The 27,972-nt window shown below is 35.9% G+C and overlaps 1 protein-coding gene across 2 annotated transcripts in view; it reads right to left on the bottom strand.

Annotated features, from left to right (window-relative positions):
• The window catches only part of ROCK1 (Rho associated coiled-coil containing protein kinase 1), a 92,549-nt gene that overhangs the window by 35,935 nt on the left and 28,642 nt on the right, over positions 1-27,972 (bottom strand). For both annotated transcript variants that reach the window (XM_076329875.1, XM_076329874.1), the window contains exons 2-16: positions 24,265-24,346; positions 20,419-20,519; positions 19,445-19,582; positions 18,028-18,203; positions 14,995-15,079; positions 12,979-13,123; positions 12,551-12,689; positions 11,577-11,668; positions 11,220-11,379; positions 8,500-8,566; positions 4,289-4,377; positions 2,628-2,676; positions 1,916-2,051; positions 1,409-1,500; positions 1,034-1,280 (exon numbers count right to left, since the gene is read on the bottom strand). In XM_076329875.1, coding sequence (XP_076185990.1) covers positions 1,034-1,280; positions 1,409-1,500; positions 1,916-2,051; positions 2,628-2,676; positions 4,289-4,377; positions 8,500-8,566; positions 11,220-11,379; positions 11,577-11,668; positions 12,551-12,689; positions 12,979-13,123; positions 14,995-15,079; positions 18,028-18,203; positions 19,445-19,582; positions 20,419-20,519; positions 24,265-24,346 — 1,798 coding nt within the window. The remainder of the gene's footprint in view (positions 1-1,033; positions 1,281-1,408; positions 1,501-1,915; positions 2,052-2,627; positions 2,677-4,288; positions 4,378-8,499; positions 8,567-11,219; positions 11,380-11,576; positions 11,669-12,550; positions 12,690-12,978; positions 13,124-14,994; positions 15,080-18,027; positions 18,204-19,444; positions 19,583-20,418; positions 20,520-24,264; positions 24,347-27,972) is intronic.

Here is a 27,972-nt window from a genome sequence, read left to right as displayed (position 1 = left end):
TTAAATGTGCTTTTAAAAACAGCTGTATGAGTGTTTGAATTACATAAAGCTGTTTGGGTATATACCAGCAAAGCACCTTAACCCTACACCCTTCAGAAAAATATCCTTTTCCTGCAGGCTGCTGAGTTGGATGTGGTCAAAAACACATTTTGAAGCGCACAGAATAGTCTTCTCGTGCCATTTGTACCCCCTGCTTGCAATTAACAACAGACTGGATCAAACTACACTCAGTCATTTCAGAGGAACTTTACAATCATTCAACTGGAATTGATTTACTATATTTGAAGCACAGTAAACAGGCAACTTGGTTCTTGATAGTTCTTTCTTTGTGCTAGCAAAGTTTACCTTAAAAAAACAAAACCAAAACCACCCAAAAGTCCTTAACAAAAGATTGTGCCTCATGGAAAATGATTTTCAATACTGCAGACAGATGGTTTAAAATGACAAGTTAAGAGGCAGGATGCATTAGCATAGGCACAGTCATGAACTAATGTATCTGAACAGTTTCTAGTATGAAGAATCAGAAGTACAAATAGTAAAAAGTTCCAAGCATCCTGAAAAAAGGGATTCCACATCTGCACCCCTTACTATGCTCTTCATCTTGCTTATAAAGTAATGTAGAAGCATCATAAAAGAAAACAAATGCAATTTAACAACAAAATAGCTTTCTCCACAAATGAAAGAAGAAAAAGTACAGGGTACGTCAACTTGGCTACTGCACCAAGGCAGTAAGACAGTGTTGTGTCTTCTCTAGCACTGTATCAGCTTTTCATATTTTTGTACCACTGGACTCAGACATTTAGTCAGGGCAGCCCCATAGACTTACAATCAGTGGTTTCCCACTCTGATTTTGATACTCTCCCTCCCAAGAGCAGCTCAGATATCATCAGGAAGCAAGATCCAATCTTCAGAAATTGTTCTATTAAGTCACACTCGGTTTGCACGTTGGCTTTCCTCCCTTTGTGTATTAATTTATTTAATAATGTAGGGTTATCACAACTTTTTTGGTAAAGTATAAATACAGAAGAATTACCTTGTAGTTCTCCAATCATTTCGGATCCATGACTTCTGTCCCTTCGTTCCGACTCCAAAGCTGCCTGCAGTTGGTAATAATCTTTCTCCACCTGCAGTTTTGTGCTTTCTAGAACTCTGCACCTTTCCTGCAGTTCTCTATTCAGTGATTCTACCTGACTTAATGACTTGCTCATTTCTGTGTTACCCTTTCTCAGTCTTGCTGCTGTATCCGATTCTGTCCTCAGCAAGTCATTTGCTTCTTCTAGCTGTTAAAATAAAACAGACAAGATTCTCAAATACAAAAATTAATGGGACCAGTTTTGTTGCATCTGAATGCTCAATACTGCTTCTCAAATCTAAGAAATAATGAAGACAATGAGCAGAAGCAACATACTTGTTTTTGTAATTGTGTTATCTTCTCATTTGTAATTTGTGAATGCTGGCTGATTTTTTTCAAGTCTTCCATCTGATCTTTTAGTGTGGACACTAAAGAGAAATGACACCATTAATACATCAGATTTAAAAAATCCTTTTTTGTTTGGTTTTGCGGGGGTTTTGGGGGGTTTTTTGTTTGGTTGGTTGGTTTTTTACACAAACATGCTCAAATAAATTCTTGGCATATAATAGGTCTTTCATTGACTTTTTGCTTCTTATATACATTCTTAGGTCAAATTCTGTGCTTCCAGAACAACAATGCATACTGTAGAGAACAAATTTGAAAATAAGACAAAAATACTTTGTTCTCATTAAAACTCAAATAAAAATAAACTCAAAATTTGTGTTCATTATTTGAAAAGATCCCTTTAAAGTTGCGTAGCACTTAAGATGCTAAGGTAGTAAATTATTCCTCAAAACACATCATACACCTCACCAGTGTCAATATTTGGACAACGTGGCATACCTTCATTTTCCACATTCCGTCTTTTTTCATTCTCTTGTTCAATTTTTCTTTGGTAGTCATTTATCTTATGTTGCAATACCATCTTTTCCTTCTCAATCTGAGACAGTGTTGATTCCAAGTTCTTTCTTTGATTTCCCTAAAATTAAAAGCATTGGTATTTTCTCTTTACATTTTAAGGAATGATCCCTAAACGAGTATCTCTGCAACTAATTAATCAAGGAAACTGATGCATTGTTTCCAATGAACGAGTTTCTGGCTTCCTTGAAATGGTTTTCAGAAAAAGATGGCTTTTTTAATTTCTACATGACAAATTTATGAAATTACTAGAAAAGTTATTGTAAACATGATTATATGTAAGTAACTTAAAATTATTATTAAGAGACAACATAAGGACTCAATAGAAAATCATCTGTACATTAATTTTTTAGAGTAACTGTTTTTGATAAACTCCAGAGAAACTGTGATGATCAAGACTGAGCAGAACACTTAGCAGAGGAATCAGAATTCAGTGTGACTTGCAGAAAGAAAAAGGTTTTGAAAACATGTACAAATAAAAATATTTCTCCCAATGCTACGTATTGAAATGTGATGGTTTGGTCTCAAATTTAAACTCAGAACAATTTTTTTAGTCACAGAAGAAATATCTTAAATCATGAAAGTACTATCCACATTCTTTACCCAACGAAGAAGGCTTCAGTGAGAAAAAAATTACCTCTTCATCCAGTTCTTTCATTATCTTGTCTAGCTTTATGTTTGAAGATCTAAAAATAAAAGAAAATCATGTAAGTAGTACTTGAGAAGGATACATTATACATAATGTTTTTCTAGTGAAATAATTTGGGACCATTACTAAAGGGAACATTTACATTTTGGCTAATGCCATTTTGTAATAAACATTTGAAATTGAAGAAAACAATCAATCACTGGCAATAATTTGTAAAATATATTATTAAGTATTTATCAACTGTGCTGCAGATTATATATGCAAAACTTTAGGTGCCACATTTTCTCCCTTAATCTGCAAATGTAAACACAGTGTATGTACACAACAGGCTACCATTAAAATTAGAATACCCTGGTGAACTGCTAAAACTTCCTCTAGTTGTGAACTTTCTAAATATCTAAAATGGTTCATTAATTCAACAGCAGACAGCTCCCTACCGTGGATAAAGATCTTTGAATAGTATTATTTAAAAGTCTCTCTATTGAAGCAATGTATTAGAACATAGTACTATAGAGAGAGTGAGGTTAAGTGCATAGTAAAATCTCAGTTAACTGGCAATAACATTGACACATCCATTGCATTTTTGTAGCTAGCTATCCCTCTTCAAAGAGATAACAAAAAGGACCCAGACAATGTTACCTGGCAGGTACAATGAGGAGCAGTTACAGCAATAGATCTTATCTACCAACTCTGCAGTAAACAGTATGACATATCAGAAGACACACTGTTGTGCTCTGACAACTTCAGTAGTAGTGCAGGAAGACAGTTACTGAATATCTTTCAAGCAATGTACGTCCTGCTTGTGGAAAACAGTCAGAATGTGTGAACAGTGAAGTTGTGTTTAAGTAAGCGACAGCGTCACACAGCCTAAATACCCACCGAACTGTTTTGGCTACCAGTTCCCACATAATTAGCTTGTACAGCTACACATTATGGTCCTAATTCACAAGCCTAAATTCTTCCCACATCTTAGATATAAGCGTTGCCTCCTGGCTTTATTTAGGCCTTCAGGACAAGACTTCAAAAGGAGAAGCTAACTGAAGAGGAATTTAGTTTGCATGAATCTGAGTAAAAGTTTCCGATTATCAGAAAAAGAAGAATCCCAACTGTTTGTTCGTAAGTGTAGCTGCAAGAAATAGGCAAATTCTCACGTAGCTACTTCTTCAACATGGTAGAAACAAGACTTCAGAAAGCAAATAGTTGTTCTTATCTATCAGTCACAGGAAAAAAAAGGAATATGGTTTTCCAACAAGTACCATGTATTTAGAAACCAGTTAGTTAATTTTAATAATCCAATATATGTTGTATATACAGTATTTTACGTTTTTAAGAAAATCAGCATGATCCTTGTGAACCTCAGTCCAATAAAACATCTGAATTCAGAGATGTTGGGTAAACTCAAACATTCAAGTGTTCAGAAGGAATATGTGTTACATGGGTGCCAAGGAAAACCAAACATTTTCTTCACACTATATTCAAGAAAACCATTTAAATATTGTTTTAGGACTACTTAAACCTGTGCTTGGAACTCCCTTGGAGAAGTACAGTACCATTCTTAGAGTTATTCTGGTAATCCCTAAAGCAGTAATACAGAACTGAAGTGTTAGATGTATTTAAATTATGTAAACAGTTAAAGTTCAAAGTCTCACCTGCACTTTTGCTCCATTTCATCTTTCAACTGCATTTCATTATGTAGTTGTTCTTCCAACTCATAGATCATCTTCTGCATATTTTCCAGCTTTAAATATATATTTGTACATGAAAGAACATGCATTAAGTTTAAAAACTTCAAAAAAAGTATTTCAGAATATTCAGTGCTGCTTATGTTGTATCACAGCTTACTCACTTCTATCTAAACACTAGATTTTTACCTTATTAAAATGTGATCCCCCCCCCCCCAAATCTAAAAGAGTTGATTACAAGAAACAACTTCAATATTACACATTTTTATCATTTGAACGCACATAAAATTTTAGGGTTCTGAATAGTTCCATCAAAATTCATGGGGCTAAGCTAAGTCAAATCCTCCTTGTTTTAAGTATCTTCAAAATCAGACTAAAGATATTACTGCAAAGATATAAGAAATTATTTTAATTAGTCTCAACATTTCTCTTTTCTAGCATTAACCACCACATGTATTTTGCAACGCATCTTCAAGTTCTCAACAAGTTCAGGAAGCAGAACAAGGCCTGTCAGTTATTAGCAACGGGGAGAAAATGCTCTTAACATCTATTTAATCAGATAATTTTTACAGCTAGCACTGTACTAAGGTTTGAAAATAGTAACAAACTTCAGATGTTAATACAGAACATTACTGTATAGCATGTGCCGTTTGCCAGCAAGATAAATTCAGAAATTAATTCTTTTCATGTAGTCTTAAAATATCTACCTTCTACTGCATCTCTGGGCACAATAATCCCACTCCAACGTCAGCAAAATCCTCAATTAACAAGATGGTGTCAACTTTAAGGAAGCTCATTAAGTCAAGCCCATGCTGATTCACTCTTTTAAACCTTTTTGCTGATCTTGTCAGGATTTCAGCCTTATTTAGCTTTCCCACACTTCCCTCAACACTCTTGGAACTCCATAGAGAAGAATTACAGTCCTAACCTAGGCTCTCTTCAAAGCAACATATTCAAGTGGTTCTGACCCTTTGCTTTCTTGTTCCTTGTTCTAACTTCAAAAACTCTAACAATTGCCTGACTCCTTTTACACAATCATCCCAGAAAAAGGAGCAACAGAACAGTTCCTCTTATGTCTGCCTCTTCCTTTTTTTGTTTTCCCACAAAATATGCTTAGAGAAACTAGAACTGCTCACTGAGATCATGAAAGGAGACAAATTACACTTGTCTCCATTCTTTCTTGATAGCAACAGTAAGTGTTCTCGACAAGGACTGCCCTCTGTACAGTCTTAAACTAAGATTTCAGTTTGGAGACATATTATAGAATGCTTTATCCATATTAAATGAGAAAGTTATAGGTGAGATTATTTTTGCCTACTTCCAGGCAGGCGTTTTTCTTACTTCCTACTTTCAATCTGTTCTCCTTCCCATTGAGTAGGAAATGAAGCATGGAGCACTCAGGTGCTCTCAAGAACTGGACATCCTTTCTCATTTCCTCCTTTTTCTTTCTTCCATGTTCTTAAGCTGCTCTGAAGTTTTCAGAGAAAGAACACAGACATTGCGACTGGGGACTAAGCAGAAACTACATATTTTACATATTCACCACACTATTCTATATATTTACCACTACCTATCACAAAGCCTTGAGAGAGCAAGGAAATACTGGAAGAAATAGACTTCTGAGCACTTACAGAACAGCTCTGGAAAGCCAATTACTGGTGTGACATACAACATAACACCATGTGGATGAGACAATGGTTGTAGTCAAAACCCACAGAGATGACCTCTAAATCTAAACTTTGAGGAAAAAGGAAGGAGGATCAGTACACAACACATTTATCTCCTTGGTACGAACCACTGAGAAATCAAGAAGCAAGACTGTTTAAAGGCTAGCTCTCACTTTAATAAAAAGGGACCACAGCTAATGCACAAAAATAAAGAAGTTTCAACATAGCTGCTCTTCCACTCCTTGGTTACTCATTTTATAGCCCTTCCAGACAGGCTGCATAAAGGAACTAAATGGGAGGGATGAGGAACAGGTCCAAAAAGACTTCTGGCAACTAAGGCATTTCTGTACTGACTCCTACTAGTTTGGACCTCTATTGCCTCCTCTTGCTTCTTTCTGTCTCTGGATGCTTTATAGTGCTGTACCCGAAGGGGCCTATCTGAGCTTGCTGAGCAGTCTAATTACATTAGTGCAAGACAACAGGCTTCCAGCGAAGTTTTGCACAATCGGATATCAATAGACTAAATAATACCTTAAGAAAATCCCAAGTTACAATTAACTCAGTATAAAAGCATTCCTTTATGTTTTAGTTTGTTCTCAGTTTCCATTTTGAGTAGGAGGCAGGGGAGGAAAGGAATATGGAAAAGCCTGTCTACAGCAGAGAAGCCAAGAAAAATCCCTCTGGAACTGCCATACTTTTTTTTTTTTTTTTGATCACCACAGCATAGTGTGTCTGGCTCTGCACCCTGAACCATGAAGACGACCAAAGACTCAGTGCAAAAGAATCTGTTAATCTCCTCTTTCTTAATATCTGAACTGTTTACAGGTGGTTACGGTAGCACTAAACCAAAGTAAATAATCAGATCTTCAAAGAGGCTTGAAATTCAGTTAAAGGACATTGAATTCTATTTTTCTCTAACCTCATGGCCTAATTCTGTCAAGTTTTACACACTTGCAAAACGCAATGAATTTCTTGGAAATTTCTGGCACTCAGTCCCTCCCAGAAGACAGTACCATGCCAAAATGCAGATAGACCAGGTAACATCTTGTGTTATATTTCCAGAACTAATTAATTTGCTAACCATGTGTCAACATTACCGTTTTCATTGCAGCATGTAATGAAAGAAAAACAGCTGAGAAAGAACTGTGGGGTAAAAATACCTTGTAGTAAAGACTTAACATTTATTTAAACCTTTCTATATCACTCATATCCTTCCAGAGCTTCACCTCCCCAAACTGTTAAAATCGCAAGACATTCAAATACACCTGACAATACAGACAGGACTCTTGAGGGACCTTTAACTACAATGCCGGTGCCTGTATCCCATTAATTATGCCAAGTCCATTCAGTAACTGTCTCCAAAGTCAACCCAAGGCCAGCACACAGCTTTAAGTATCTGCAAATATTTGAAAGTCTGGCTCTGGTTTTAATTTTACCATATCCACAGCCAAATGCTTATGAGGAAAACAAAATTTATGGAACACATCAACATATGTAAAGAAATCAAGACACTTCAATGCTTAATAAATTCAGTTAGCCCAATAAAGTACATAACCAGTTCCCCTGCCCTTTACAAATTTTCTCTGGGTAATACCATATATCATTAAAACCTTTATATTGCAAGTTTAAGAGATAAGGGAACATGCATAGATATCTGTTTCTCTTCTACTTTAAATGGAAAACATAACAGAACAAAATACTAACAAAGTAAATCATAGTCAAAGCCAAGAAGATTTCTTGTAAAGTTAATTATCAATTTTTTGACAGTGTTTTCTTCTGGAAATAATGTAATTTGTAAAACATCAGACTCTAAGGGAATAGCCTGATTTACACCAGAACTTACACAGAATCCAAGCAGGCCTTGTTTCCAACACCTCAGCATACCTTCCTGGAAACCTGACTGCCAAGAAGCTTGGGAAGCAGTAACTGAGAGAATTCCTGAACATTTCTTGCTAGGTGAACTACTCTATGAATGCAGATCCTCAGTGCCCCAATTCCCAATAGCTTATGGGACACCCTTGGGAAGGAGCCGAATACCCAAGCTTGGTACATCATCTGCCACCTCCCACTTAGTTCACAGGAAGTCCAGCTCCAGAGTTAAACTGGCAGGTTGCTGGAAAGCCCAAGCTTCCCATCACACTCACGTCCAGACTCCATGATTGCCACAAAGCCAGCGTACACCTGGGATTGATAAGGCACTCTAAAAATACTGCACAAACACTTTGATATTTCAAAGATAAAAACTGTGAATCCAGTTCCACAAAAAGGGTATGCAGTTTCAGCTATTTTATCCCAATTCAGGAAAACCGATGTTACATGAAGAACTGAAATTCTGCTTTTCCAATAACTTTAATAGGCAGGCCATACTACACAGTTAAAATTTATGCGTTGATTTCCCATATTCCAAGCACTAAAATAATTTGAGACATTTAGAACTCAAACACTTTATTCCCATATACGCAATAGATTCTTTGCTAGGATCCAACAAAGCTGAAAATCAGTGAGACATACCACACTTTTATCCACACTGGAGCCTGTTCTGTTATCATTGGAATTTTCTGCAGAGACAGCTAAATACCTGTAACAACATTTAAAAAGTTTTATTTTAAGAGTTGTTTAAAAGTAAGGTTATGAAAAAACAGAATACAATCATCCTAAAACATAACCCCCATATTTTTTGCTCCAAAATGTGGATAAACAAATAGTAACATAATCACATTTTTTCAGTTCTGTATTTATTATACTTTATGATTTAAGCACATCTAATTGAAAACCTCACATAATTTATTGTAAAGGGTAAAGCAGAAAACTGTAGTAGAAGACCTCCAGAAAAAAGGATTTCTGCCAAATACTAATACAACCACCTTTTTTTTTTTAATAACCATTAAAAAAATCTTTGCTTTCCATGGTTACAACACTCTCATTGGCTTCCATCCCATAAATATTTACTCAGGCACTTATGCAGCAAGTAGCAGCAATGAAGTGAACTCTGCAGAGATTGTGTAACTTCCAACAAAGTTACTAAGAGTTCCACACACAAAAAAGTTTGCCCTGAAGCCAGTGTTCTTATTTTACGTAAGTGTTTTCTAAAAATACCACAAATTTCTATTTGTCATGATTCTGAAAAGTCAGGTAAATAAATACAAATTACTATCTTCAAATTCCTTTGGTATTTGATGTGATATTCTTGGCCTGGTAACTGATCTAGAGAGACAGAAAGCATCTCTAACTGCATCAGATTTTGTGAGGAAAAACTCTCCAACACATGAACTGAGGAAGATGGACACATCATCTTTTTTGTTTCACATGCATATTTTCACATATACAAAAACCTCTTCAAAAGATCAAGGAGGGTAAAATCAAAGACATCTCCAAAGCCAAGCTCAAATTAAACATCGAGACTGCTTTCAGACAATCAAATGACAAAGAGGAAATGGAACAGTTCCCTACAGAAAGGGGCTTGCTGTCTTGAGTACAAGCCGCCACCATATTTTGCACACCAGGGCTGTTGAGCAGTGAGAATGTGATATTTAAACACACCCAGCACCAGCTCCATCAGAATCCAGAAGAGAACACACAAGCCAGATGGGGCTGCAAAGTGTTCTCAGCTAGTATTCAAAAATCTGTGTTATAGGTGAAGTTCAATAATAAACAACCATATTTCCTAGTTTACAATCAATGAGATTACAGCTGTAGAAAGTGTTCTATACTAAAAAATTGTACTACTTCCTTTAAGGACAGAAGTCATCATTCTCCTAGATTTTCATTTCTTTAAACTCTCCAGCATACATGAATAAGATGAAAGCAAAGGAGGGTGGAGAGAAGTGTGCAACTTTTTTCTAAATATGCAATTATTTTTAATGTTTGAATTATTTTCAATACAAAAAGGGAATAAAAATTAGGATTACACGTTTAGCAAGTATGAATGGTCGCTTCAGACTTTTCAAGACTATCACACCAGCAGAGTATTATGGGACAAAATTCAATTCTAGGACAGCATTTTAGTTCTGGTAAGCCTACAAAGTTATGATAGCATTTAGTAGCAGAGTTCTTCAATGACAGCAAAAACACAGCCACTTAGTTCTCTAAATTCCTGATACTGTCCCCCAAGAAGGAAGAGGGGGAGAGAAATTTTGTTATTAACAAGCTTCTGTATGCTACTTCACCTTCTTGATAATATATTCCAAAATCTTCCTGCAAGGCAAAAATAAAGACTTTTTAAATTATAGACTAAAATCAGAACAGTAGGTGAAATGCCTGAACTGCTGAACTCACACAAACTGTGTGCAAAGCTTGTAAGTCCTTCTACACCTTACTATGCAGAAAGCAACAACAAATCCAACTCTTTGCAGAGATGGAAATAATTTCACCACAGGCTTGGAAAAGTGGTTCCTCTTCTATCCAAAGACAAAAACCAGATTTATTTCCTTTAAGGCTTTCCTATTCAGAAATGCTATCAAAACTAACAGTCTCTATCTGACATGGTCCACTAGAAGTTTTAGCCCATTTTAAGCCTGACTGACACCCACTACAATTAACAGCAGCTTTCAAAGTAAGAAAGTTATCAAGATTTTTGAATGTAGACAGAGCTATCCATAGTGCCTACAATAATAATGACAGTTGAAAGTATGAATTAATATAATTTTAACTGATGTAATTTAAAGTTTTCTAAGCAACAGTGAAAACTAAGGCATCACAATCTCACTCTGCAGTGGATGAGTACTTTGGGAAAAAAAAAGAAAAATTATGAAGCAGATGACAGGCAAGTAGAAAATATTTTATTTCTAGTAAGCTAGGGTTTAATTTATCACATGCTAAAACACTGACGTAAAGTATGGAATCTTCATATACAGCTCAGGAACAGTAATTAGCAGTAAAACAAAGTAACATTCATATCCCTGACTCATGACTCTACATATATAACTCAGTCCTCTGCAGGCAGCTCTGCCTAGTAGCAGCAACAGTGGATTTTTCTTGCTTAGCTTCTGCAGCACCACTATATAATATTCTTAATGCAGAGTAAGACATTCACAAATTCAGTGTGATATTTTAAGGTACTGATGACTAGCAGTACTGGTTATCATTATTGAAGCATCAAAAGAGTATAATTTATTAGGATTCTGACCCATTAATAAGAATCTGAAAAGGCTTGTATCTAAATACTGGTTGGTAAGAGTCAGAAACAGTGTTGACAAAAGAATACACCATTAGCTTGCTTTCTGCATACATACCGACGGTTGCTGTAGTACGTAAATCCTACAAAAGGAAGTTGGTTGCCCACAAATGCTTTTGGTATGGGAAATGTTTCTTCCTCTCCTTTGTCTTCTTCCAGATCATCAAAATTACTAGTGTCAATGTCACTACTTAAGTCAGGCACAACTGGCGCTACAGCTAGGAAAAAAGCAGAATAGTATGATAATGATCATTGTATTACAAGTGACACAATCAAGAATTTTTTTGGGGAACTTCTCTTTTCTTGGTACAGAGTAAATAAAACTTTAAATTCCATTAAAAAGAAGTATGGCAGTCCTTTTGCTGACATAATACACAAACCAGATCACTGTCTCTGAGAAAAGCATTATACTTACTGTCTCTCAGAGTTTCCCAAGCCCATTGATCATTTTTGAAGAAAAGGTGCCGTTTAATTTCTTCTACGCCATTTCGTCCTAGCCTCACTTCCCTGTTGAAGAGTGTTTTGGTTAAGCATGGAAGATCACATAAATTATTCTGAAGGAAAGACTCATTCTAAGGCATAACCTAACAACAAAGACAAAAAATTACCTCACAAACTAAGGTAAGAAATAGATATATCTCAAAGTTTTCATATGAAGATATCTATAGGAACACAGCAGCTACATTTCAGAACACAGTCTGGTTTTAAGTCTGGTCCATAAGAAGTCCTGCTGATGCTGTTTCCACCATCACGGACTGGCTAGGCAGCTGCCAAGCAGTAGCTAAGTTCCACTTTTTCTAGAAGTTCATGCTGTTGTTTGAATTCCATGCAGCCCCACAAATGCAGCAGCCCCCCTCCTTCGTAGCACCAGTTCTCAAGCAAAGGTTATGCTTATATTAATAAGTAGCATGGGTACAACAGGAGTGTATTCATAAAGTGGAACAGACCTAACACCCACATTTCAGATGGGCTTCCGCTGGGCTGACTCCACCCTGATCCTGAATGCCCACTAAGAGCTAGGGGCACTCCTGAAATGCACCTTTTGCTTTAGCTTCATCCAAAAGTAATCCTTTTTGCATGCCCCTCAACACTGTGCAACACGGACCAAGGTAACGGTAGCTGTTACTAAGGAGTAACACTTCATATTCAAACTAAATTTATAAAGATATACATACCCATAGTAGCAGCACTTCCCTTCCCCCAGTATACATGCTGCTACCATAAAGAGCAACAGCAACCATTGGTGACTCCTCTCCCAAATACTCACTTATGTTCAGCAGTTTAGAAACCCACACAAAACAAATATATATATATATATGTTTTGTCAACATGAGAAGAAATTCTCTTAACGAAGGCTTACTTTCATTTTGAGTAAAGTTTAAATCTTACCTATCAGTTAAAAAGGCACAAATAAGGTTTTTTGCCTCTTTAGAAATCTCATTGTCATCAGGGAAAGTAAGGGAGTTCTTATGGTTCATAATCTTACTATATGTTCCAACCAAAGAATCTGCATAAAAAGGTGTATCACCTGAAAAAGGAATGCAAAAATTAAAAAACAGATCAAAAGTATTGTAGATTTGATTTATAATATTTGAACTACATACACAACAATGGAAGCAACTAAGTGAACAAGAGGCAAGGACAAATGTTTGAGAACTGTGCCAGAATATTTCTAAAACATATTCTGTAAATACCATGATCAGTAAACCACAGCTTATGTCAGAAGAGTAATAAATTAAACAGTTAAAAAACAACAGTGACTTTAACATGGAGTCTAGTTAAGTAGTGTAGTCAATTCTGATTATCCTACTACTCACCTACAAGCATCTCATACAAAAAGACTCCAACTGACCACCAGTCGCATTCTCGCCCATAGTAACCATCACCACCCTGGGACTTCAATACTTCAGGAGAGATATAGTCTGGTGTTCCCACAGCCGTATCACATCGTACCATACCTTCCTACAAAGAGGAGGAAAACAGCCAGGCCCAAATATAAGATCCAAAATTGCAAGCCATTTCCAAGAGTTTAGGCAGCCTAAGCAACATCAACAGATCAACATCAACTTTCATCAACAAATGTTCTTTTTTGAATGGGTATTTTAACATTTTCAAATTCTAAGCTACTAAATACAGAACAAAGCACCAGATTTGTCAATCACAGTGAAAGTTACTTTAAAAACCTCAGTTAATATCCAAGAAGTAATCCGAATTGCATCTAGGCCCTGTAAACACTGCATAGCCTCTCCTGCTCGTGCCAGTATAAATGTGTCATATACTGACAGGATGTACCATAAACAGGGAAAGCTCCTCTGTTAGCATAAATGGATCAACATCAGGGATTTTGCTGACAGGATCAGCTAAAGCGCAAATTTTTCACTTCCGACCCAATATACTTAATGCCAGGAAGACTAAATGTAGGCAGGGCCTTGAAACGCTAAGTAGACAGACTTCAAAACAGGTAAACAGGTGAGAAGAACGTTTGACGTTCCTCACACCCCTGAGAAAGGGCTGGCAGAACAGAGATCAGTCATGCTGAAGCTGGCATCTAGAATGCTGAAGGTGCAACCACGTGCCCCTCTCCAGTGCCATTCAGGCACTTCTGAAATAATCCTATGCCATTCCTAGAAATGGATCAGTAGAAAAACTTGCATAAAAATATATAACTAAGTAAATATAACAAATATAAATCCACTGTTGCATATGCAGCAAATCCAGAATGCACCTAAATTAAGCTCCTATGCTAAGCAGTTTCTCTCCCACAGAGTAACTTTTCTCTTCCGAAAGACTAGAGGAACCCAAGACTAGGTTCAAGACTACTCAAGCTAGCTTTGTTTAGAACAGCACAAAATGTAACGTGTTGTTGACAGAAGTTTACTTCTGTAATGATAATATACAGCAAAGTTTCATAATATTTTTTCTTTTCTTTTTTGGCACTCACAGCTTAAACACTAGGATAGTGCTTTTTATTTCAAAATTCCTCATTGTTAAGAACACAATCAGTCAAGGATAAATCTGTATTAAGTCAAAATAAAGCCAAATTTTGTGTCACCTATTCCACTGAAGTGGACTGTTTGTGACTTGAGGCAGCTCCTTGAATTTGTACACATAACCTGCACTTGGTTTTCATTGGTGCCTTTTGTTTATGGCAAAGCAGCTAAATACACTGATTTATTCGAAGCTCCTGGAATATGTTGAGAACACAATGTACATATTACACAGACTCTATCGAGTACCACGTATTTCAGATTGTTCTCCTCATATATATGTGCAGGCTGACACAAACCAATCAGAGTTTTGTGTAGGGAATAACAGTGCTTCACAGTATCTGAAATACTGTTGTAAAATGTTTTGGGTTTTTTTAGTGACCTCAGGATACATAAAAAAATAAATAATTCTATGACATTCTTTAACCTGTTTCCTTCGGATTTGCCCTTTTGCTACATCAGCATATGGCTAATAAGTACAATTGGGATTCAGTGACTTGTACATCAGTTTTGATTCTTTCATTACTGACACACTACGTAAAAATAATCTCACTGCTTTGCATTAACTTTTGATAACCAAAGACTTAAATAATCCAGAGGATCTAGAGACAATCAAAGGCTTGACTTCAGAAACTTTCTCTAGGAAACAGTACAGAAGTTGATACAGTTCTTACTTCAAGAACCATTTCTGCATTCTACATTATCATTGACTAGGATGCATAAAGAACAGAGTGTAACTTTCAACTCTTCTCATCTAGCTAAAAAGTTTTCAATATATTTTCTTTTCACTTTTAAGTATGTTTTCCTTTCACAAACAGAAAAGCAAAAAGTTAAAAACATGTTTACCTTGTTCATCTTCATACAAGTACCAAAATCTGCTAGTTTTAAATGACCAGCTTTATCTAGCAGCATATTATCAGGCTTCACATCTCTGAAAGGAGAAAAATACATTTGTTTAAAAGTAAATAAATCAATTTAACTTACGAAAACAATAATAGTCAACTATTTTTCAGATGCAACATTGCAAGGAAAAACACTAACATGAAAGCACCACTATTTCCTCCATTTTTTTTCGGCTTTCTCTAAGTATCATGTCCAACACAGACTGCTGAACTACAACATTTAAACTATAATGGATGTGGGAATACAGTCTTAAGTCACCAAATTTAACAAATCTGGACATTAATGTTGAACATCAAGTTCCTAAAAAACACTCACTGGTTGAAGTACCTCTCTGCTAGGATCCAGCTACCGAAAAAAACCCTGTTCTGGTTCTGAGTTAGCTATCTCAAACAGACTCTGAAAACATAGCTTCTTCTCTGTACCACTTCTATTTTAAGGGAACAAATGGATGTCATTTTCAGAATTATATTAATGTGAATAAATATTTTTCCATTGCCTTATGCACAAAGTACTTCCATTATAGAAAAGAAGTTTTCATAAAGTAACTGGTAAAGTTCAGCACATCTAATGTTATTAAATATACTAAAGCAGAATAATAGTAGCAAACAATTATCAAGAAAGCATAACACGAATTTCAGGTGAAAGTATATTTCTGGGACCTCAAAGGAGAACTCTGGCCATAACTGTGAAATGAAGCGCAGTGGAAATGTATCAGTATACTCACAAAATAATTTTGGTTGGGAGGAATTTTTCTAAGACCCCTAGTTCAACTGCCTTATCAAAGTACAGCTAACAGAGTCAGACTCAACTTCAAAGTTATATTAGGCTCCTTAGGGTCAAATCCAGTCAAGTTTTGAATTTTTTTCAAGGATGGAGATTCCACAGCCTCTCTAGGGCTCTCTTCCACTGTTTGACCACCCTCATAGTGAAAAAAAAAATACTTCCTAATGAATAGCTAGATATTCCCTTGCTGCAACTTTTGTCATCCATTGCCTTTCATCTTTTCAGTGTGCAACTTCGAGTCTGGCTCCACCTTTTCTATGAAGTCCTGCTGGGCAGCTGATGACTGATGCTTTCTGTCTCACCTGAACACTGTTCATGTTGTGAATGAAAACATAGTGCTGACTCCAGTATCAACCCACTGAGGAATCGCTGGTAGCTGACTGTTGGCTGGACATTGTACTCCTGAGCACAACCCTTTGTTCTACCTATTCAAACCGTATCTTTCCAATCTGGCTACATCAAAAACCTTGCTAAAGTTAAGACGAACAACACACACTGCTCTCCCCTCATCAGTGGAGCCCATCATAGAATCATTAAGGTTGGAAAAGACCTCTAAGATCATTGAGTCCAACCGTTGACCCAACACTACCGTCATCTCATCACAGAAGGTAATTGGGTTGGTAAGGTGTGCTTTACCCTTGGTAAGTCCATGCAGGCTGTTCCCAATCACCTTCCCATCCACGTGCTTAGAAATGGTTTCCTGACAATTTACTCCATAAGATTTCCAAAGACTGCCCTTAGGCTGATCATCCTGCAATTCCCCTGATCCTCCCCTCGTTGCCCTTCTCAGGTCAAGATGGGTATGCCATTTGCTTCTTTCCAGTCATCAGGAATCTCCCAATTGCTGCAACCTTCCAAAGGTGACAGAGAGCAGTATCATTAGGATACTGGCCAGCTCCCTTACGACCCTTGGTACATCCCACTTGGTGCCTTGGACGTGTGTGTGTCCGGTTTGCATAACTGGGACTCAGCTTGATCTTCCTCTGCCACAGTAATACTTCACTCTCCCAAGCTCTGCCACTGGGCACAGGGACCTGAGAGGCCTGAAAGCAGACCTTATCAACAAAGGCTGAGGCAAAGGCAGCAGCCTCAGCTGTTTCCGTGTCCTTTGTCACTAGGTCCCTGATCCATTAAGCAGTGGGCCCACATTTTCATCAGTTTCCTTTCATTCCTCAGATTTGAACAGACTAGCTCCAGCGGAAAACAAATTCCAAAAATCTGCTGGTGTCAAAATAATCTAAATTTTCAGGAAAAAAGCTCGCTGCTGGCAACTTCTAATGCCTGCTTTCTAAAGCTTGCAATACACATGTACAAATGGTTCGTTCAGCCAAATAATCTATCCATTAGATGTGGCATAGCTACATAATTAATGATGCTCTAGATCCTACACTCAAGCAACGGATTAGTAGCTTATTTTGCTTTGCCTTTGCTTTTTTTGCAAAAGCTTACATGTTAACACTGATCTTCTGGCCAAATTACAAATTGAGAATTTATATACTGTGTCTTCCTCAAGTTCTTCTTGTATTTTGGTTGAAAAAACTATTCTTCTGCTCCTAGTTAATACAATTGAAAGTTAACAACAGATAAAAGTTCAAATATCAAAAAGAAAACTTAACCTATCTGAGAAGTGACTACATTTCACTTTAGGGCAAGTACATAATATGAAACTAAGCCAAGTCCCTTTGCTATGCACGTCAATTTTCCATTTTGCCCCTTACAAGAAAACATGTAGCTGGGAGATTTTCCTCACATTGTTTACAGATTCTTGTTTAATGGGTCACTGATACCAGCTGAGGCTTCAAATGCAGAGCAGAGTTAGTAATTCCTAACAGTGGATACTACTGCTATCAAATTCCCAAAACAGCTTTTTCTAATCAAAAGAAAAGAACCATTTTGGGGCCAACTTGTTCATACCACTTTAGTTCTTGTATCTCTTGGTAAAGTGGGACAATTTTATTACTCCCTAAACTGAGGAACATCAGCCTGCTGAAAACCTTTACTTTGGCTGTATCACCTCAGATTTGTAGTTTCTGATGACATGAACCTTTGAAGTTGTAAAGATGGAATAATTATGAAATAATAATGAAGAAGTAACATCATAAATTTTAAACCTGCCTAAACAATTACTGAAGTAATTCTGGCAGCACCAGGAATAAAACAACACTATGTAACAACACTTTTTTTCTTTTTCACCTGTGTATAAAACCCATTGAGTGAATTGCATCTAATGCAAGTACAACTTCAGCAGTATAAAATCTTGCCCATTTCTCCGGAACATCATAGTTGCTCATTAAATTCACAAGGTCCCCACCAGGCATGTATTCCATCACCATGTAAAGGTAACGGTCATCTTGGAATGCATAAAATAACTGTAAAAAGCAAATGAAAAACACCAAGTCACTGAATGTTCCAGTTATCTTTAACCTTTTGCTTGTTGGAAATCAAAGGAATTTCTGCACAAACTGATTTACAGAGTAACAGAATTGCTACAACTACTGCAGCAATTTTGCATCATCCAGCAGACCTCCTAAAAAGGAATTAATCTCTAGAGTAAATTTCAGCCAAATCTTCTGTCCCTTTATATTACAATGGAAGGAGTAGAGTCCTGGTTACAAATTAAGATTAGTGAATTTGGTGCAATAAATTTTGAGATAATTTCAAAGAATGCTCGTTGCATAAGAGGATAAAATGCTTCCTTATTCACTGGGATGCTAGTTGACAAATATGTAAACATGAAACTACTGTACTGCAAACATCTGCCTGATTCTATTTGTGTTATCACTAAATGTTTATTATTCTACTGTCAATGTATTTATCGTTTACAAAGTGAGCCTAATTTTTAAACACTTAAGTAAAAATGTTTCCCTTACAGTTGTCAATGGTCTGTTCAACATGAGTAGTGCAAGTAGATTTAAGTTTCGTAACTCAAAACTTTTTGAAAATCATAAAAGTACTATTCTAGACAATCACTCCCAGACAGGCAGTAATGTAGTTACCTATTTGATCTAGGCAAATCTTGAATGATTTTGTTTCATTCTAACCTAACAGAAGAATTTACATGCTTAAGGGTAAGAACAGTTTAAATGAACAATGTAATGTGCGCACACAATGCATGATGATTGCTTCAGGTGCACTCCTTATAAACTTCAAAGGCAGCAATGCCTCCCAAAAAATTGTCAGTGATAACACTGAAATGAGGGGACAGGAAAAAAAAAAAAAAAAACAGTGGGCATAATTTGCAGTCAAACATACACACAGAAATTAGAATATACAGAAGCTGTGTCTTAATCATATCTTTCTGGTATGCTGGATGCCTCAAAGAATTACTGCAGAGTAGGCTCACCAATATATATCTGGCAAAGAGTTTTAATAATAAACAGAATAGCTTATCTTGTAAATGTTATGGCAAAGTACAGTTTTGAAGCAAGTGCAATATCTGCTATTTGTTGTGTACAGCATTCCTAATGTCAATAATGTATTTCCCTAACAGACCAATACAACAAAGCGGGAGTTTGAAAAGCTGAAAATGAAAACACGTAGTTCCAAGTCATGCAGTGTTATAATAACACTATTCTATAATGACAATATTTTAAAAGGAATATCACTATACCTGAACAACCCAGGGACTATTAGCAAAAGCCATAATATCCCTTTCTTCCCAGAAGAATGCAGAATCTGATCGTTTTATCATCTCAAATTTGCTCAGAAGCTTCATGGCATACACTCTCCTTGAGGATTTATGCCTTACCTATGAAGACAAATGTGACATACAGATCATATTAGTTTGCCACATTAACATATGAACACCACCACTGAGTATATTACTTTTCCTGCTTCACTATTTAACAAGTTTTATAAGACTCTTCACATTTTTATAAAGAATTATATGTTGTAGGTCTACAGAATAATTACATTGCATTTTCTGCCAATATATGCATTGCTCTTAAAGTACTTGCTAGAACTATTCAACATAGAAGTCCGTAGGCATAACAGTTGCTTTATAATTTGTAGGTATGTCTTCAAAAGGACAAATATTGGCACCTGTTAAATACTATAAAGTTAAATCTAGAAGCATTTTCCAGAGTTCATTAGCAGACATATATATACTTACTGCCATATTTCCAGTTTCTCCCACCAGTCCTCAATTTAATAAAGCAGAATGAACAAGCCTGGTTGTAATCTATCACAAACAACACACAACATCTCTCATTTGTGACAATTATGTCCACAAAACTCCGGTGTAGTCCCTGAATTGGCAGAAATTCTTCTAGTCCTGAAGATTTGTTCATGTGTCCATGTATACAGTGGCAAAGGGTAATCTTCTTGATTATGAAGAATATACATTCCACTTTATTTTAATATAGATGCATGACTACAATGCAAAATAAGTATTTGTGCATATTGAGAGTTCCGAAATATGAGAGTCTCAAAAACATTTCCATGGCATAAAAAGAAATAAAGTTTCACTGAGCTTAAGGCTATAATATTATAAGCTTTCATCTTCTGAACACTGTATTCTGAAACAGACACATGAGCAAATACTACGGAATACATTCAAAATGCACAAACAGAAACATAACTTACCAACTGAACCTCCCCAAATGCCCCTCTACCAATCACCTTCACCACTTCATAATCTTCAGCTTTCATGCGCAGATCTCTCATTTTATTTACTGTGTCTTTATCTACATGAAAGAAAATTCACATTTCATATATAATCAATTTAAACAAACCCATTCATCTCATTTCAATTTTTCATAGTTATTAGAAAATGTGCTGCTTAAAGAGGGGACTTCCTTTTGAACCTACCTTCCTATTGGAAACCTCTCTGCAAAATGCATGACCTCATTCTCATTACCATAGTAACCAAAACCTGACATAAACATAATGCAATGACTCTACTGTACAAACAAATTACCGGAGATCTTAATTTGGGAATTTCTTTTAAAATAATTACCTGCAAAAAAAAAGCTATGCAAAAATTTCATACCCAGCATGATCTTGCTTTTAAGCTGATCAGTATAAAAAGATTATTTCTGGATAAATATGCAACACATCTGAGAAAATATCATAAAGTACACATATGAGACACTTGAAGAAACTATTTTAAAAAAAGTAAGCTTTCACTTTTCTGCACTTTTAATATTCCTAATACTCAAAAAAGTAGATTTTAATTTAAAACATGCAGTGGGAATCATTGCAATTATTTATATAAACCTGTCATTCTATAAACTACAGTAATTTACAAACTCCCAGCGGGCAGATATTCTAATTCCAAATTTGGTCAAAGATTAAAACAGTCTATTTTAATCCATGTGGGTCAACACTGGCATGAGATTACACGGAAAAGCTTCATGCTTCAGTATTTCTAAAAGCAAGGAACATCTACTGAAACAGATATGCTTCTAATAAAATAAATGATGCAACTATATTTTATTTTCAAAAATATTCTAGGCCTAAAAGCAAAGTTTATAAAGAAGTAAGGACAGAGGAAGAGAGAGGAGGAGAAATGTCATCTTTTATGTTCATATTTTTAAAAAATGATTAGGCAGACGACAGAAAATTATCATTAGATTTCTACCTACACTGGCTGTTATCTAAAACAAAAGCAGCATATGTACAATTAAAATTCGGTAAGATTTTATTACTGCAACAGGAACAAACATAGCTTTGTTTGAATAAATACTCTGTGACATTACTGTCTAATGTAAAGCCATCCCTTTACAATGCAGCATACCACTAGCTGACTTCAATAAATTATATTTAAATTGTAAATTCTGACAAATTATTCCACACAAGGATCAAAATATTCGGTAATTTTAAAAAAATAATGTATTGCCTTATTTGCCCTGGTGAAAACTGACCTATAGTGGAGGATGAGTAAGACTGCATGGAACTAAAATGCAGTAATTCTCATGACAACTATTTTCTAGTTCTTGTTAACTTACTGCCTAGTAATCTCACAACAAAAGGTCCATCTCTTCTGAATGAAAAATCTTGACGTTGGTACAAAAGAAAGCTAGGCACAATATTAATGCATTAAATGGTTTTCAATCACAAGCCTCGCCTACGGCTTAAACAGAATTAAGGAAAATACATCTGAAGAACAACCTAAGCTAAGGATTTTTAAATAATGTGAACCAGGCTTGTGAGCAGTTGCAAATTGCAATTTACTGCTTGAGAGACATATGAACACTGGATTATCTTCAGACAATATGCTACAGTAACAACAGCGTTGGAAATTTGACCTCCGTATTCTAAGATCTGTTAAACAAGGTTTATCAGGCTGCAACATATTTAAATAGGCAGTTCCTTATCTCTCACTAACAGTGGAGGCCCAGCCAGCTTACACTGTGTGAACAGGTGGGGTAGCTCCCATGGCAAAAGACGGCATTCTCCAACTTGCCCTGAAGCCTGATTATAAGCTTAGATGCTGTCTTGAAAACTGAGTCCCTGCTGCAAAGCAGGGCTCTCAACCATCTTGAATATTGATTTCTGTATTCTTTTAATTCCATACGGTAGAAAATTAATAAGGTTCTACATTTGCAAAAATAACCCTCACAACCTTAGGCGGTAGAAGCAGATTTTGGAGGCTCCACAAATATACAATGTAAACCAGAGAAAAATAAGAGAGGATAAGGACTGGCTCAGAGGGCAATCAGTCTATAAAATAAAGAAAGCAAACTCCCATTTTATTTGCAATCTAGAAATTCATCTTGAAGTTCCAGAATAATGGTGCAAACTGTTTGGACAGCTAATACTGCAAAAAGATACTCTGAACAGTTTTCTATTAGAACTAAAATAAACATGAAAATGTTCCTACATGTCTATTTTTTTTTAAATCAGAAATGTGAGACAAACTAGACTTCACAGTTCCCTCTAAGGCCACTACTCGCAGATCCACAGCTTGCTTTCATATTTCAGCAAACACAGCAAGATTACTGTTCTAAAGGCAGTCTGAAGTGAAATAATATGGTCTGTTCTCCACCTTCATATTACCACAGATCACATCTTACACAGTATATTATTTATACCTACAAGATATTCATTATCAGACTGTAAATGTAAGTTTTCTTTTCCTTGACTCAGCCCCAAATGCAAAAGTGAAGCTCTTTAAGACTCACTAATGATTTCACTATTCATAAAAATTACATTCAAATTATCTGTTGCAGTATTTTCTTTGCCTAATACAACTTCTCTTTTCTCCAAGTGTTTCACCACACCTTCTCTGTAAATAACTGAGGATACAAAATGTGCATGTAACATGGTGTACGATATCAAATATAGTTTGAACTGTGAAAAGTTAAACAGAACGTTTGAACTTAGGCCCTTCAGCAACCAGCTTACGTGCAAGTGAGCCGTCAACTAGACCTAGTGGATTCATATATTCCCATAAATGGGGAATAATATAAAATAAAACCCACAAATTCATTATCATTGCTTACAGTTGCACCAAGTAAACATTTGAAAACACCTTGGAAACAGAAACAAAAACATAAATTTCAATGAAGCAACGACAAAAATTATTTTAGTCAAATTACTTTATATTTGCCACAAAAGCCACTTATTACAACATTTAATTGAGATGCTTAAGCCTGTAAAAATCTAACAACATTAGTTTAAGTTCAAGGCTTGCCCATTCAGTCCACAGGCAGAAGCAAGTCTCAAATCAGCAAACATCTCTGCCATGATTTCCAGAATTTGTCAGTTTGGCAGCCTTTAGAAAAGACTTAACTCTTAAATGCCTTTTTGTTTGGTTTTGGGTTTTTTTTTTTTTAATTATGAAAATTATGGAACTATGACTTCTATAAAAAAATCAACTTTATTAATTTAGAATGTGCAGGAAATCTGGTAGCGGAAAAATACAGAGTAAATGCCAACAAGAATTCTGCAGGCACATCAGCTGCATGCACAAGTAAATACAGCAGCTATGCAGTATAAGGATTTCATGGGATAATGAAGAGAGGCCTTTTATACTAAAAAAAAGTCTACAAAACATGCTCCAGTCTGTCAGTGAACAAATTTTTAATATGATTTCTTGACACTGTATACATGTTATGTCATTTGACTGTTAATTGCTTATGATATATTAGTACATGAAATTACAAAGCAAGTTATAGGAATCCAGAGGGTTACCAAGAACAAAGATAACACGCCTTTCTCTTAAAAGGCTTTGTGCCACTGAAAACAATGCCATTTACAGTGGCAACAAACTTGGACATTGCTGGGGATTAGATTTGTATAAGTAGCCAGTAGTCAGTTCTCACTGAGAAATAAATAGTCAGACTCTTAAAACAACTTGCACCCAAAAAACTTAATGCACTCCAAATCCCTAGTTGCCTTTCAAAAAGCTAGAACCGCTTTGATTTTTTATTTTTGCTGGTATTTATAGTCTTTTGTTATTTAGTAACTGAAACATTAAATACTTACACCTGTTTAAGAAGTTATCAATGTTTTTGTTTTTTCTTAAGGCAGGAAAATCCAAGTCATATACCAAAGCATCTAATCCATCCTGGGGGGGGGAAAAAAAAAAAACAACCAAGCAAAATTAAGTGTTTGGAAAAATAATTACACATGCTGCTAACTGAAAAGACAAGATAAAAACAGTTGTCCCTATTAATTTTCCATACAAATGAAATTATTCACATTTATTTAATGATTCAGTTAGCAGTTACATGAAACAGCTGTTACTCCTCCACTTCCATTACTCTTCAAAATTTAATTTCTATCCATCCCAAAACAGATATACTTCTATGAATTACTAATTACCTTAATTAGCTCCACATTTACATGAAAAAAATTATTTTTTCCAAATATGAAAACAACAAATAGCAGTTCTAATGAAGTTCATCAATGTTAAAAAGTCACAATGTATCACACAGTAGGCACTTGAACATTAAGTGGCAACCAGCAAACAGGACAATGATGGTAATTTAATTCCAAGAGTCAACCCCCACTTTTTAGTCATTGAATTCAGACGGAATTTTCATGAACAAGATATTGGCTTTATGCATTCTCACTTAAAACTAGGAATGAACAGCCACAAGCCCATCTGGCATTACTACCATGGAATACATCCCTATGAACAAAACCAAAACAAAACAAAAACCACCAAAACCCAACAGAAAAATACAACAATAACAAAGAAGATAGTTTTAAGGTCTTGTTAAGTGCCATAAACTTCCTGACTTAAAGTTTAAGTCTAAATTTTACAACAGGTATATATGATTCTTCAGTGGATTGCATCTTCTCAGAGAAAAACTAAGCAAGGTATTTTGGTTGAAAACCACAGATATGGTATCTAATGAAGAACAATCAAGTATTCTAGGGAATTATATCACAAAGAATCAAAGAGCGTTAGGGAGTCTTCCTTCTCAACTAGGTAATGTTTAAGTGACAGCTGCAAAAATAGAGAGGAACGTCATAAAATACAAATTGATAGATGTTAACAAAGCATGCCGGGAAGTACTGCTATTTACTTGCCCAACTCCTACCTACATGTCTATGCCATCTGTTTTTGACCTGTTGGGAGTGAGATACTAGACCAGACATATCTTTGATCTGGTCAGTTCAGACCTGATTAGACCTAATTTGACTGTTTTCAGCTTTTATAAGATTATGCAACACAGGATTGAAAGCTGATCCATCCATCTTTGACTCCTACATCCATCAAGTAGCTATGCCTGAAGAAAAGCTAGAGTATAAGCTTATTGAAAGCTTGTTTTCCAGGAATATGTATTAAAGCTTTAACACACTTGATCTAGATTAAAAAAAAAAAATCAGTCTTTGATCCCTCACTTCAAATTCAAACCTATTTTTTCCCCCTCAATCTATAGGAGACTTTAAGCTATAAAAAAAGCTATACAAAGGGAAACACAGAAGCATGGCTATTTTAATTGGTATCACTGGTGAACAAATAGGGAGGAGGAGCACACAAGCTCAACAGTGAGAAGGCAATGCCGGTTGAAAGTGGTGCAAGTCATAGAGATGGGAATATACTAGAGAGTTTTAGCAAGAATGATTAGGAGAAAAAGGATGAAGGCCAAATGCAAGGAGACACGATCGTTATTCTTGAGGGCTGCAGAGATAACTCATCTCTCAGCTTTCTAGTTAGCATCTTGCTCAAACTCTCAATATGCCATCTGATTTTTTTCCTAATACAGAAAGGAAGGAACATCTTTCCTTCAAGACCTATAGTAGCCAAACCCTCCTCCTCTTAAAAAAAAGGATACTAAGACATCATTATAATAGGCAACTATACATCCAATAGTTTAATACGTTCTATTAAAATAAGAAGGCCTCATTTTTATGATGGATTTTTTCCCCACTTGGATGGGTTCGATATATTTTTAGTACGTATCTTCTTTAAACACAGCACACCCTGTACTTCTTAGAAACACATATTGTAGCTTAGAGGTATTTTCAGCTAACGCTAAGTTCTACCTTATTCTGTCATTACAGAGCAATTTTCCTGTTTAGCTTTGAGGTCTACACAGACATTTTTCTTTTATGTTAATAGTTAAATTAAATTACTAAAATAAATTGGTTTATAAAAGCAAACATATGACTTCCACTTACATCTTACATGGTAACAGTATTTCAGAGGTGATTAAAAAAGAACAGGAGAAAAAACTTCCTTTATAATGTCCTTCACTCAAACAGTTTCATGGTCTGATACAGTCTTTTCTGTATCACATTCGCTTAATGAAATCATCAATAGTTTCATAATCTATTTAAAATACCTCATTTTATCCTGAAATTAAAAAGAGGCATACTAGGGAGCCGTTACAATGTACAGAGAGTTCTTCCATACGACACCAACGTTTCCACATATTCTCTTGGCTTGGTTTCGTTCATTACTATACCACATTTACAAGTTTCAAAAGAACAGATATATGGAGTAAAATCAAAGGTCAGTCTGGACGCATATACTGCCTCCGGAGATGACAATAAGGGTGTCTAGGAAAGAGGATATGAACAAGTCAAGCATACGGTAGTACTGCTCTGGTGTATTTGTGAGCCAGGAATGGCATTGTCATAGTTAACAGCTCTAGCCAGAATTTTCTTCAGTGATTTTGTCTAAACATTTTCTGTATTTGTTTTAGTCTCCTGCATTTACAGCATCATGTAGATATGAATTCCACCGCCTACAGGCTGTGTGAAAGTGTACCTCATTTTGAGCTTGCCATTCTTCAGTCACAAAAGGAACTGACTCTTTACCCACCTGCCCCAAGACACAGCTTTACACACTTCCATCACTTCTCCCTTGGTCATCTCTCTTCCAATTATCCTTGTATGAAAGCTACTCCAATTCCCACCACCACCACCCTCCAGTGCTTTTTTATTTCTACTATATACTTTTTGAATTGGGGGGAAACTGCAAATAGTATTTGTAAGTTGCGAGCACACCATAAGTACACGATGCAATACAATGTCTCCTGTTCTTCATTAAATTTTAAGTTATTAAACTGAAATATCTGGTTAATTTTTATAGACACTGTGTACTAAATTGATTCTTTCACACAACTAGGTACTATAAATCAAAGCTAGCTCAACATTCAACAACAGAAGTACGTAAAGATGAGAGGTTTTTCTCCCATGCATTCACTCAACATTCATCAATGCTGAATATTTCACCTACCACTTTTAATCACCCAGGCACCAACGAATATTAATTTCTTCTGTGATTTGCTATAGCTTTAATTTTTACTACTTTATCATCATTTATTAATCATTATTCACCATTTTAGATCACTTATGACTGTGAAATAGCACAGACCTGTTAGACTCTGTTACTCATCTCTCTGTTTTGAATAAACTGATCACCAGGTCTCACTTCATTCATTCACTCCATTCATTCACAAAACAAGCCTAGCCCAAAGCAGTTTAATTCTGATAAAAACTTCAAATGAAGAGCCTCATCAAAAGCTTTTTGTTATCCTCACACTCAGCAATTACTTCAAGGAACTCCACTAGGTTTGCAAAGTATGACTTTCTTCCACAATACACACGCTAGCTCTTCCCCATCGTAACACCTGTGGGCTCACTTGTTCTGCCGCTGGGCTGGGGGCTCCTGCATTATCCACAAGATTTTTTCCTTCAATAGAAAAGATAATAAAACAGCTACATATTTACCAT

Source organism: Aptenodytes patagonicus, chromosome 2 (assembly GCF_965638725.1).
Source record: "Aptenodytes patagonicus chromosome 2, bAptPat1.pri.cur, whole genome shotgun sequence".
Classification (NCBI taxonomy): Eukaryota; Metazoa; Chordata; class Aves; order Sphenisciformes; family Spheniscidae; genus Aptenodytes; species Aptenodytes patagonicus.
The sequence above is the reverse complement of the archived record's forward strand: the minus strand, read 5'-3'. Positions and strand labels throughout refer to the sequence as shown.